This window comes from Astatotilapia calliptera, chromosome 12 (assembly GCF_900246225.1).
Source record: "Astatotilapia calliptera chromosome 12, fAstCal1.2, whole genome shotgun sequence".
Lineage (NCBI taxonomy): Eukaryota > Metazoa > Chordata > Actinopteri > Cichliformes > Cichlidae > Astatotilapia > Astatotilapia calliptera.
In genome coordinates, this window is record NC_039313.1 from 24,148,258 (window position 1) to 24,160,730 (window position 12,473).

Here is a 12,473-nt window from a genome sequence, read left to right on the forward strand (position 1 = left end):
ACTATGTTATCCACCTAACAGCCTCCACATGTTCTCACTGTAATTTCCCCTCATGAATGAATTTATGCTGCACTAATCTGAATGTTTGGAGGGAAATCAAACGCATTTCACTCACTGTACTCGAGCTGACTTACCTTTGTTTGAATGACGACTTGTACGGCGCTGACTCCACAGACAAGGTACGAAAATATGTCAGGCTACGTCAATAGCGCTAGGTGTTCGGGGTTTCTACTCCACGGCCATATGTCATACGGGTCCACATTTCCAATGCACGCTATTTTCTGCAAGTACCGCTGCTTCGCCTCTTTACGCAATCGGTCTCTATACAGTTCATTCTCTTTTGAGCTGCTTTTAAGCATCTTTCTTGTAGTCGTCGTTCCAACACAGTGTGTTTGTTTTGATTCATAGACCCCGAAAATGGCGCTGCGCTCCCACAATGCATTGCGGCGTGACGTCAACTCCAAAGCCCTATCCGGTTGTTCAGTCTGACGTCACTAGCCGCGTCTGGGTCTAAACTCCGCTGCAGCTCCATATATCAAACGATCACTGTGGCATTACTGAGAGTTGAAAAACTGTCTAAAGTCTTTCATCTTTAATAAAATGATCAGCGTTCTGCTCTACCAGGTGTAACAATTGAGTTTAACATCCAGGCATCCATGAAAACGGAATTTATGACATTTAACGGAGTTAGAAGTTAGCAGGGAGTTAGCTCGCTAGCTTCTATCTAAATACAATATAGCATGTCCTGACTGCGGGGTTTTGGAAACAAATTCAAACGTACAGCTCTGTTATCACTTCCAGCATAAATGAAGACAGAAAACTAAACAGCAGTGACGTTTGTAGGGTTACTGAAGTTGGGTAGCTGGTATATAATGATGTGCTACGTGACCGCTAGCGACACAGCTATGTTAGCATAATATAAACAAGCTAACTTTTTTTCCACTCGATAAAAGTTAACGTGAGTGTTCTCAGTGGTCAGAAACAAATGTAATCGCATGGCAGGATGCTGTAAAAGGACCAAACTTCAGCCAGGAGAACAACTGAGATAATCCATCCACAATACGAGGTTAGTCATTCATATACTGCTGCATGGGCTGGGCTGTAGTTACATCCTAAGGTTTTAAAAACTGAGCTTAAATAAATGATTAGCGGTAATAAAAGCCGAGGGAGGTCAACCTGGATCACTGACTATTTTAGGAGCTTTTTGAGATCAAATAGAAGAAAATACATAACATTAAACATGTTAACAACACAAAAGCCATATTAAACGCAGACTACTTTAGGCCCGGAAGTAGGATTCGTCGCGTCATCACTGAACAACCGGATAGAGATTACCCTTCAAGGACCTGCAGTTCAAAAAAGTGCCCCTCCGACAGCCAAACCCATCTGTTCTCTGATTGGATTGTTTAATTTGTGATTGACATGACATTGACCAATCAGTTTAAAGGAAGAAAAATAGGGTCAAAATTCGTATTTGTAACTTGCAGGGGTTTTTTGGGCTAAGTTCACACGCAAATCTTTTTTACACATACAAATCTTTTTTACAAGTACAAAACCGATTTACAAGTACAAAATATTTATGACCACATTTTGAGCCCATAGAAAACGTTTCCGATGTTATTCTGTGGATGTCTGCGCTTAATAAGTATAATTTAAACGACGCTGAGACTCGGTATGAGACATGAGTATTTCTCTTAAGCTGTTTTTCATACTGAGCAACATCTACGCATGCGTGAAACCCGTATTGCACGTTATGCTATTTTAGGTTTTGCATTTAACTTTTATTTATTATTACCGTAGACTGCAAACAGATAGTGTCGACCTGGATTTGTCGGTGCATTAGTGAAGTGGAAGTGTTTGGTACAATTGTGGTGTTTTCTACAATCACTGGCATGAACTAGCTTGACTTTCTTTGGTCACATGATGCGACTCCGCAGAAGTCACCTGATTTGTTGTGCTGCTAGTAAGGAAAAAATGGCTGCTCACTTGTCGTACGGTAGAGTGAATTTAAACATATTGAGAGAAGCAGCACGAAAAGAGCTTCGAGAGTTTTTGGACAAATGCGCAGGAAGCAAGGTGACAAACCCGCATACGCCTGTGAAATGTGGTCCAAACACTGGTAGTGGTACTCAATGTGGTCTCTGAGCCTCAGCGTTACCATGAGACTGTCAGTTAACATTATAGTCATAGTTTTATTTTGAATGTGTAAAACAGTACAGATAACGCAGACATATATCTGTATAGGTGCGTCGTATTATAAAATATTCGAGCTAATAGCTAAGTAAAAGTTAGCAAGTATCGCCTGACAGAACATCTTCAGTTCTGCTTACTCACGATTCAAAGCTTTGTTTGTTCTTACTCTCTTACTTTAGGCCATTGTTTGGGACGAATATCTGACGGGACCGTTTGGACTAATAGCTCAGTACTCTCTGTTGAAGGTAAGTGCTTTCTGTTTACAAACCCATTTCTAAAAATGTTAAGAAGCTGTGCTTTGTGGGAATGCAATGATTTGCAAATCTCCTAAACCAATATATAAATAGAAAACGTCAGAGCTTTATATTGTTTAATGAAAAAATATTAGGCCCTTTTGAATGTGATGGCAACAAGACAACTGAAAACGTTGGTACACGAAGAACAGTCTGGAAAAGTAATTGGTACTAAAATGAAATAGCTTGAGGAACATTTGGTAACAGGTCAGTAACATGATTTGTACATATCAGCCATAGTTGAACGTGATCCAGAAATGCTACTGTCTGCTAATGTAAAATGCAAAGTGGAAAACTATTCTGTGGTCAGATGAATTAAGACTTTAAATTATTTTTGCAAAACGTGGATGTTGTGTCCTCAGGACTAAATAGGAAAGGCAGCATCTGACTTATTATCAGCACTGAGTTCAAAAACCTGCACCTTTGATGGAGCTGCATTCATGCCTGTGGAATTGGTAGTCTACATATCTAGCAATGCTGAAAACAGGTTTGACATATGCTCCTATCCAGACTGGATAGGACAGCAGTCTTTTTGCACATTTCAGCAAAAGACTGCTAAACCGCATTAAGCATCTATTACAACAGCATGCATTCATAGTTGAAGAGTCTACTGAACTATCCTGCCTACATTCTAGACTTTTCACCAGCTGAAAGCATTTGGCACATCGTGAAATCAAAAATACAACAAATTAGACTCGAAACTGTAGAGCAGCTAGAATTGTATATCAGACAAGAAAGGTACAGTGTTCCTCTCCTAAAAGTCCAGCCGCTAGTCTCCTCAGTTTGTGGTAAAGATACCCATGCCCTTTTTTGAGATGTACTGGTGTCGCCAAATTAAAAATAATCAAATATTTTTCTTGGTCCATTTTCTTATTTTAAATCTTTTATGTTTTCTGTTATTTTTTTAGTGTAAAAGAAATATGTGTTCATGGGATTTTCAAATCTTGGAATTCTGTATTTATTTGCACATTATTTTTTGGAAGTGTTTGCACAATTTATGTCTAAATTAACTCAGACAACAGACAAGGCCCACGTCTTATTATCTAGTTTCTTTTAACACTAATGTCATGTGTCTAATGTTGCTGAGGGTGTTGTTTTAACTTGTCGTTTATTATGGTGTGTTCAGGAACATGAAGTGGAAAAGATGTTCACCCTCAAGAATGGGAGGCTTCCCCCTGCTGATGTCAAAAATATCATCTTTTTTGTCCGGCCCAGACTGGAACTTATGGACATCATTGCAGACAATATAACTAGGTGAGTGTATGTGTCTCAACTTCAATCTGCGATAAAGACAAGGTTTTGTTTTCTTGTCCTTTCTCTCACTTTGCATAGCTATCCACACTTTGCAACATGAATTGTGCTACTCTTTAGTGAGGATAGACACCATTCATCCCGAGACTTTCATATTTTGTTCGTGCCTCGGCGGAGCATGCTGTGCGAACAGCGGCTGAAGGAGCAGGGCGTGCTGGCCTCTTTCATCAACATCGATGAGTATATCCTGGACCTGATTCCCTACGATGGGGACCTGCTGTCCATGGAGTATGAAAGTGCTTTCAGGGTGTGTTCAGGTTGCAGAGTACAAATATATATCATATACTTGCTTTGGTGGAATCTCTCATATACACATAAATTACTCCCCTTTGTCTCACTCAGGAGTGCTACCTGGAAAATGACCAAACAAGTCTGTACCACACAGCCAAAGGCCTCATGACCTTGCAGGCTCTGTATGGCACCATTCCACAGATATATGGGAAAGGAGAATGTGCACGGGTGAGCATGGTGTAACCTGCAATAATTTCTGTTTTATATGAAAGCAGAGGCTCTGCAGCAGCGAGGTGAATACAGTTTTCTGATAAACAAATGCTCTGCTTGTTATCAGCTCGTTGCCAACATGATGTTGAGGATGAAGAGGGAGTTTGCTGGCAGTCAGAATCAGATTCTGCCCGTGTTCGATACCCTTCTTCTCCTTGATCGTAACGTTGACCTGCTCACCCCTCTGGCCACACAGCTCACCTATGAGGGTCTCATTGACGAGATTTACGGAATCAGTAATGGTATGAATAAATCAATTAGAGTTCTTATTCTTATGTTTGCATGTTGAGCCTCAGTAATATTTATTGTATCTGACATCTGCATATCCCGCTGTTTCTTTTGCAACTTTATTTTTAATCAAAAAGCAAAGCAGGATTACGCTTGAACATTAAAATTAATCTTCTTTTTTTCTCCAATATTTGACATATTGTAGTGTTGAGGTGGAGGTTAGTTTCTCCAGCAGTTTGATGATGTCTGCAGTCTAGTGATCCTTGTTTGGATGCTTGCCTGCAGACATTTCTGTGTGGTAGCTTTTCATGCAAGTAGTGTTACTATCCTGAGCCATAAGTTTTTCAGGGATTATTTTATTTTTAGTATTTTTTTTTTTTAAATTCTATGCTTTCACTCCAGGTTATGTCAAGCTGCCTCCTGAGAAGTTTGCACAGAAGAAGCAAGGTGAAGGGAGTAAAGATTTGCCGACCGAGCCCAAGAAGTTACAGCTCAACTCAGCAGAGGAGCTGTATGCGGAAATCCGGGACAAAAATTTCAATGCTGTTGGAGCAGCACTAAGCAAAAAAGCTAAAATAATATCTGCCGCCTTTGAGGTTAGCCTTGTTTTGGATACATTTTTGCTTTTTTTTCCTTCTTTGCTTACATGTGGTGATCATAGTGTGAAATTTCCTTCATTCCAATCCGGGTACTTTCGGGGAGCAACATGAGATCAGTTTCAGATATTCTTGCTAGGCCAAACAACAAGTAAAGGAGTGCTATGGTCCAGTGCATTATAACTGTAGCATGTCAAAGCCTTGAATTTTATTACTGAGGTGTTTTGTGTGATAGTGGTTAAAGATTATTTGGATGCTGCATCATGCTTGTTTCATCTCTTCTTGTCTCTCAGGAGCGCCATAATGCCAAAACGGTGGGAGAAATTAAGCAGTTTGTCTCCCAGCTGCCTCACATGCAGGCAGCCCGAAGCTCACTGGCTAACCACACTTCTATTGCCGAGCTGATCAAAGACATCACAAGTGCGTATATAATCCAATGCTTTCCCATCAAATCACATTATGTTTTTTAGCATACATCTCGCTCAGTTTTTGGCTTTAAAGTCTTTAAAGACAACTATTTCCATCAATATCCATTACTATGTAGTAAATCATCTATCATCTCATGTTTCAGCATCCGAGGCCTTCTTTGATAATCTAACAGTGGAGCAGGAATTTATGACTGGTGTTGACACAGACAAGGTATTTTTCATCTAGTTACCTATTTTCCTCCCTAAGATAAGTTGTTACACGTTATCAAAAACACGTATATATTAGATAAACCTGTTCAACCATTCTCACACGGCCTGCAGCTCCATGTATTTAGGCTACGTTCACACTGCAGGCGAAAGCGCATCAAATCCGATTTTTTTGACCCTATGCGACCCATATCTGATCATGGCATGACAGTGTGAACAGCACAAATCCGATATTTTCAAATCCGATCTGGGTCACTTTCGTATGTGGTACTGAATCCGATAGATATCTGATGTTTTAGAAAGTGACTGCTGTTTGAACGGTCAGGTCGCATTTAATCCGTCTTTTACGTCACTGACACAAGACAGATGCCAATTATCAGCTCCGGAGAAGACATCGCGAACGCCTCCTGGCCATCACATGTAGATGTTAGTGAAACTGCTGGGAAGACAACGTTGGAGAAATGTGAACATGTTATTTGTACTGTATAATCTGCAGATTCTGACAGAAATCTGCAACTATCCTTTAAAGCACCGCTTCTCTCTAAAACAGCAATAAGGATAATTATTAGGTTATTTACATTATTATGTAAATAACAAAATAACTTAAAGCAAAAATCGGGAGAGGTAAAGTCCAAAACAAGTCTTTATATTAAGGGCCATCAGTCAAACAATACTGTTTGCTCTGGGTCTAAACAGAGCGCGTTGTGTGTGACGTCTTCTTTTGCAGATGCGGGCCGCTTTGAGGGTTCACACTAGAGAGCGTTTGCTGTCACATTTTATTTGTAGTGTGAACAAGCAGACAAAAAAAATTGGATTTGATCAAAAAATTGGAATTGAGCATTAAGACCTGCAGTGTGAACGTAGCCTTAGATACTAAACAAACTGAGCATCTGAATGGGAGGAAAGGTGATGTAAGTGGCTTTGAACATGACATGGTTGTTGATGCCAGATGAGCTGGTATGAGAATTTCACAACTGCTGATCTCCTGGGAGTTTCCCTACACAACCCTATTTGCATCCTTGATGTACACCCAGCAAATCTGCAGCAAGTTTGTGATGCTTTCATTTAAATACAAACTAAAATCTTTGAGGAATGTTTCTTCATGGTATAGATCCAACAGGGTTTCCAGCACCTTGTTGAATCTATACCATGAAGAATTAAGGCAGTTCTGTAGGCAAAAGGGAGTCCAATCCAGTAGTTGCAAGGTGTGTTTTTATAGGTGCTGTTTCACAGGATTTTTAGTAAAAGTTCACTAAACACCCTAAAATTATGTGACTATGCAGGTGAACACGTATATAGAAGACTGCATTGCCCAGAAGGATCCCCTGATCAAGATCCTGCGTCTGGTGTGTATGCAGTCAGTCTGCAACAATGGCCTCAAACACAAGGTGATGGACTACTACAAGAGGGAGATTCTCCAGGTAAAGACATAAAGAAGCTTTCTCTGCACCCTTGGCTGAATCAAAAAATGATTATTTGCTGTGTCATAATTAAAACTGGATGGTTTTGAACTTTTTTCCTCCCCCTGTGTGAAGACCTATGGTTATGAACACATACTCACGCTGAACAACCTAGAGAAGGCTGGTCTTTTAAAGCCACAGACAGGCTCACGGAATAACTACCCCACTATTAGAAAAACTCTTAAACTGTGGATGGAGGACGCCAATGAGCAGGTACTCAATATACAAAAAAAGGAAAGCAGTTAATGGATTAAACTCATGAAAAAGCAAGGGCTGACGTTTGTGAGTTTTTCTGTTCTTTCAGAATCCCAACGACATCTCATATGTGTACAGTGGCTATTCTCCTCTTAGCATCCGACTGACTCAGATCTTGGCACGGCCTGGGTGGCGCAGCATCGAAGAGGTGCTGAAAATGCTTCCCGGCCCACACTTTGAGGAGAGACAACAGCTTCCCTCTGGGCTCCATAAGAAACGTAAGGACTAAGAGAAGCTAGGACTGCTCTTTGCCCTGCTGCTCACAACAGAACAAAAACAGCCGCCCTCCTGCTCTGTGTAGATAAGACACAGGATTTGTTTATGTCAGATGCTGAATAGCGGCAGATTTATGGCATGTAGCCAATGGTGCCACATAGCCACTGTTAGCTTGTCGTTTTTTTGTGTGCCTTTCTTGATAGAAAGGCTGAAAAACCACTCTGTGCTTGATTTGTGAGTGACAGCCAGTGTTTTCCTTTTGTTTTCCTCCATCTTTTCATTTTGGCAGTAGTAGGTGTTGCACTGATGTGAATAATGAATTTAATTATACACTCTGTTTGAAATGTGCTAATTAGAACTGTGTTTGGGCATTAGACAGTTGACTTGTTGCTACATGCCTGCCTTGCATTAGTTTTTAAAGGTGATAATAGAGGACTCTAATCTGGGGGGAGTGTATGGCTAAATAAGGGTTTTCACATTTTTTTAAAAAATTGTGCTTTAACAGAGGGTGGATTGCTATTTGCTTTACATTGAGCTGTGTTTTATTAACATTTATATTTGGTAGTATTTAAAGGATTTACCAGGTCAGAGTGGAATTAAGGAAAAACAATAAAATATCCTTTGCTATTGTTAATATATTTAGTTTTTATGTTGCATTTTAGTGACTTGCATCTCCTCTCAATGTCCAACAGGCCAGCAGGGAGAGAATCGGACAACGCTGGTGTTCTTCCTCGGTGGTGTGACGTATGCAGAAATAGCTGCTCTCCGTTTCCTCTCTCAAGTGGAAGACAGCGGGATGGAGTATGTTATAGCCACCACAAAACTCATAAATGGCACAACTTGGATCAAATCCCTCATGGACCGCCCTGAATCCCCAACACAATGAGTCACCTGCACGTACACCTGGCCACATCAAAAAGCCCATCTACCAGAAAAGCTCAGCTACTGTTTTTTTTATGTCCACATCACTGTCCTGCAGGTGTTTCATTGATGTCTCTTCCGGTTTAAAGAGAGACCGGCTCTTTCAAAGTTGCCCTGTGAAAATATCTTTATGTCAAAGTAACTGTTACCTACTATGGCACTGCAGCCTTAGGCATTTCCACTTTCTAATCGCCTGAGTGATGCCACCCTTTGTTTTGCAAAGTCCTGTTTGCAAAGTCGGATGTTTGTGTCGGCCGTTTTCGTTTCTTGATGTGTTTACCGTGGGTTGGTCTGACTGAGAAATGCTCATAGTACAGCAAAACGTAGCTCTGAAGCATAGCTTGCTTTATCATCTGTTTTGCCCTAATCAAGAGTTTAATTAGAATTTACAAAATTACACATTTTTTCTTTTCTAAAAGAAAAAAAAAAGGCTGAACAAGCAATGGAGACAATCTGGTGATTTTTATTTTATTTAATTTTTTTGCAGAGGACTCTTCCCCCTGCTGGACATTAGAGAAAAAGCAGGTTTAGGGCAGCCGGAGGCTACATCTGTCTTTTATATACATTCCATAATCTTTACTGTCCTCCCTTTGAGTTGCACCCGTATCGTGCAATTTAAAGGTTTATTGATGTCTAATGAACTTTGTCCTTTGGTTGTGTTTCTGTCATTGCAGCTATTGCTTTTCTGCTACTGTATATATACTGTATATAGAATTAAAACATATTTGTGATGCCATAGAAGAGTAATGATGCATTTGATTTGCATTTTTGAAAGCTTTTGTAGTTGTCTTTTGTTTGTTTTCCTTTGCTTGGATTAAAAATGACTAAATAAAGTCTTAAACTATAATTAGTGTCATATTACTTGGTCATGTGATACGCCATTTTGATTATTGTAAATTGGGCAATTTTTTGGTAAGGAAAGCTGATTGCAAGCGGATGAAAAGCAGGGATGAGAGTGTATTCCTCAGCAGTGCTCCAGTTCTCTGAAGGAGCAATTAGCGCAGTAACAGGCCTCCTGATCATCCGATAATGGCCCTGTGCTGTCTGGAGAGCTCAGCCCACGGCAGCCCATGATTTGACAGCACAGGACACTGATTGAATTAGGAGGCCATTTGCTCCATGTTCCGGTAGAGGATAACTCTGCGGCAGGAGGGTGTTTGATCTCTGTATCAGTCAATACCTTCTCCGTGCCTGACGCTATATATATAGGGAGACCTGCTGACAGCACTCAGATATTTTGGTGACCTCTGTTTGGCTAATCTTTGTAGTTTTTCCTTCATGCTGCTTGTGTAAAAGTCTTGGAAACTACTTTGGTAAATTATTCAGAGAATACTTAAATCTGTAAATTTTGGCCTGCTGTTTCCTTGAGGAGCAGGTGCAACAACACTTTTATTGCCATTAAATAAATCCCAGGGGATTCAGATCCTTGTGATCAGTTTTTCCTTTTGGCTCCTCCTCTCCCACAAGGGCTTGAAACGCTCAAGACGGCACACATCAACTTGGACTTCAGGGCTAGAAGCACAGGAGCCCTTCTGATCAGCTCCTGTCCTGCTCCATCAACACAAAGGTGTAAGTGTTTCCTTTTTTATAAAAAAAGAAATTATGCCTTTACCTCATGTGGACTTATCTGGCATTCATGCATGTTTACATTTGTCACTTTATGCACAGTTTGTCTGTTTTTGATAGCAAGATAAAAATTTTAAGAAGATAACAGACACTCAACTTTCTTTATTTTAATGAGGAGACATAATAAAAGTATACATTTTTATAAGCAAAATTTATTGTGACTAACGCGGTTCTTGTATGGGTGTGGCTGTTGTTTAATAGTGTGGAAAAAAATGACCTTAAAAAACAGATTCACCATGCAGGAATTGTTCTTGTTTTCATATCCAAAAGCAGTAAAGGCGAATGATGTTCAGTATATTATTTGCAACTGTACGCAAACAAAGCAGATCGATACTGAACCCATTTGTGCAACTTGGGGGATAAATTATTAATGCCAGTCTTTCCTCGGCTTTTACATTGCCAGGAATAAATAACTTTGTGCTTATAATACAAGTTAATATGAAGATGCATCCTGGTGTTTTTGTCTAAATTTCCATACGTTAAATTTAAATCATTCATACTGCCGGTGTTGCTTGCAGTACATATATGTTTAATGAACTTTCAGCCACCTGTCTTGATTCTAATTCTTTTCTTTTGTACTGAAATCTAACAAATGTGTTTGTTTGAAGAATGGGGCGAGGCCAAAACATGGGACACCTAACCCAGCTTGGTCGGAGGCAAATGACACAGCAGGAGCCCCAGGATGTGGACCCCTTGTTTATCCGCTTCCTCCGGACATTCAAGGAAATCCTCAAATTTGTTCTCTTCAGTTACACTGTGCTGTTTGGCGCTTTGCTCCTTGCCAGGTGGACCACTTATTTTATGATAGGAAAATAAAGTGAAAACACCTGTTGGAGAATAAGCCAGATCTTGGACTTATTAGTGGTGTTTATCAGGCAGACCTTGGGATTTGCGGCCTATGAAGTTTCCATAAAACGATAATAAGAGCTGGATTTATCATGTTTTCTTATGTGATTCACATAGTGGAGCTTGTGGCTTCTTGACACGACATTTCTCAGTGAACAAAACAAAGTGTTTAGAGAAACCCGTCGGTGAAAGTTATTTTAACGCTGTTGGAATCCAGTGTGTTTGTTTTTAAATGTATATTAATAATGTACGTGTTACAAATGAGCACAGAGAAGCTATAAAACATGTTTGTATGGTGGTGTAGTATACACTGAACTATTTTATGTATTGTAAAAATGTTTATGTAAATACTACTTATCATCGGTATTGATAATGTTCATGTGTATTGATTTTTGTGTTCCAGTGCTAATATCTACTGAGTGAAGGGAAGCAAAGCTTTCCCCTCTGATGGGTTTTCATATGTCTAAGAAAGCTGAACCAGTAGGCAGACACAGCAAGTAACTGCTCCGAAAGGGATTAAAGCCTCAAGGTTTATATGACAATAAATTTGTGGTAATTTGATGAAGACCAAATTTGGTTGGCAAGACTGTATTCACCACCAAAACACAATATAATCAGAAATGGTTTAAGTCTCAGAGATAGACAGGTAAGGACAGAGCAGTAGCCCTGCTGGTGGTTTTCCAGTATTAAAGCTGTTGTAGATGATTTGTTGGCCAATAATCTGTCAAAAAGTATCTCAAATATATCTCTCATGAGTGATACAGAGTCATTCTGAAGCAGAAAGGATATTCCTGTCACAATATAGAAGCTGTGGTCAGTTTTTGGCGAAAGGGACTTTTACATATTATTTATTTACAGCAGGTGAGAAGTCTCACTGATATTAAAAAAATCTTTTTAAAGAAAGATCTGGCTAATAGGGGAGTAAAATTTGTAATACCGTAAATATAACATCACAGTTCCATAAAGATACTTGAAGAAGCCAGAACGGACTGGATTAGTTATAATGTAGAACACAGAGCAGAAACAATAAGCCAGAGTGATAAACTTGCAAAACACATCATTTCCCCTTCATAAATTCTGTTGACTACAGCCCATTTATATTATAACCAAAAATATTAGGGTACATATAAAAACACACATAGAAAAATAACTATTTGGCACAACGTCGGAAGCAGAGCCACAGCAGAGCGATCGTTTTATAGTTATTTAAAACTATAATCTCACATTTTCATCAATTTTACAAATAACCGTGAGAGTCGTTTTAACCCTTGTGTGGTGTTCGTATTTTTGTTACTCAGCCAGTGTTCATGGGTCTGGTGGACCCGCTAAAGTTTTGGCTTTCCAAATTAACACTATCAAACAATTTTATGTTAAATTACTCAACAGATGTTT

At 39.6% G+C, this 12,473-nt stretch overlaps 1 protein-coding gene and 2 long non-coding RNA genes across 4 annotated transcripts in view; 2 read left to right on the top strand and 1 right to left on the bottom strand.

Annotated features, from left to right (window-relative positions):
- The window catches only part of LOC113033019 (uncharacterized), a 32,717-nt gene that overhangs the window by 14,090 nt on the left and 6,154 nt on the right, over nucleotides 1-12,473 (bottom strand). The gene's annotated exons all lie outside the window — the stretch shown is intronic.
- vps33a (VPS33A core subunit of CORVET and HOPS complexes) lies at nucleotides 1,804-9,385 on the top strand. Of its 2 annotated transcripts, none has more exons than XM_026186260.1 (13): nucleotides 1,804-2,076; nucleotides 2,373-2,438; nucleotides 3,613-3,740; nucleotides 3,858-4,044; nucleotides 4,140-4,256; nucleotides 4,366-4,540; nucleotides 4,929-5,122; nucleotides 5,416-5,542; nucleotides 5,694-5,761; nucleotides 7,041-7,178; nucleotides 7,293-7,430; nucleotides 7,522-7,690; nucleotides 8,381-9,385. In XM_026186260.1, the coding sequence occupies exons 1-13, from the start codon at nucleotides 1,921-1,923 to the stop codon at nucleotides 8,572-8,574; spliced, it is 1,857 nt and encodes a 618-aa protein (XP_026042045.1). In that variant the 5' UTR covers nucleotides 1,804-1,920; the 3' UTR covers nucleotides 8,575-9,385. The 2 variants fall into 2 exon arrangements, with proteins under 2 accessions (XP_026042045.1, XP_026042046.1); XM_026186261.1 differs by lacking the exon at nucleotides 1,804-2,076 and adding an exon at nucleotides 2,154-2,244.
- On the top strand, nucleotides 9,861-11,082 carry LOC113033020 (uncharacterized). Its single transcript, XR_003273979.1, has 2 exons — nucleotides 9,861-10,178; nucleotides 10,844-11,082. It is a non-coding gene; the product is annotated as an uncharacterized LOC113033020 (long non-coding RNA).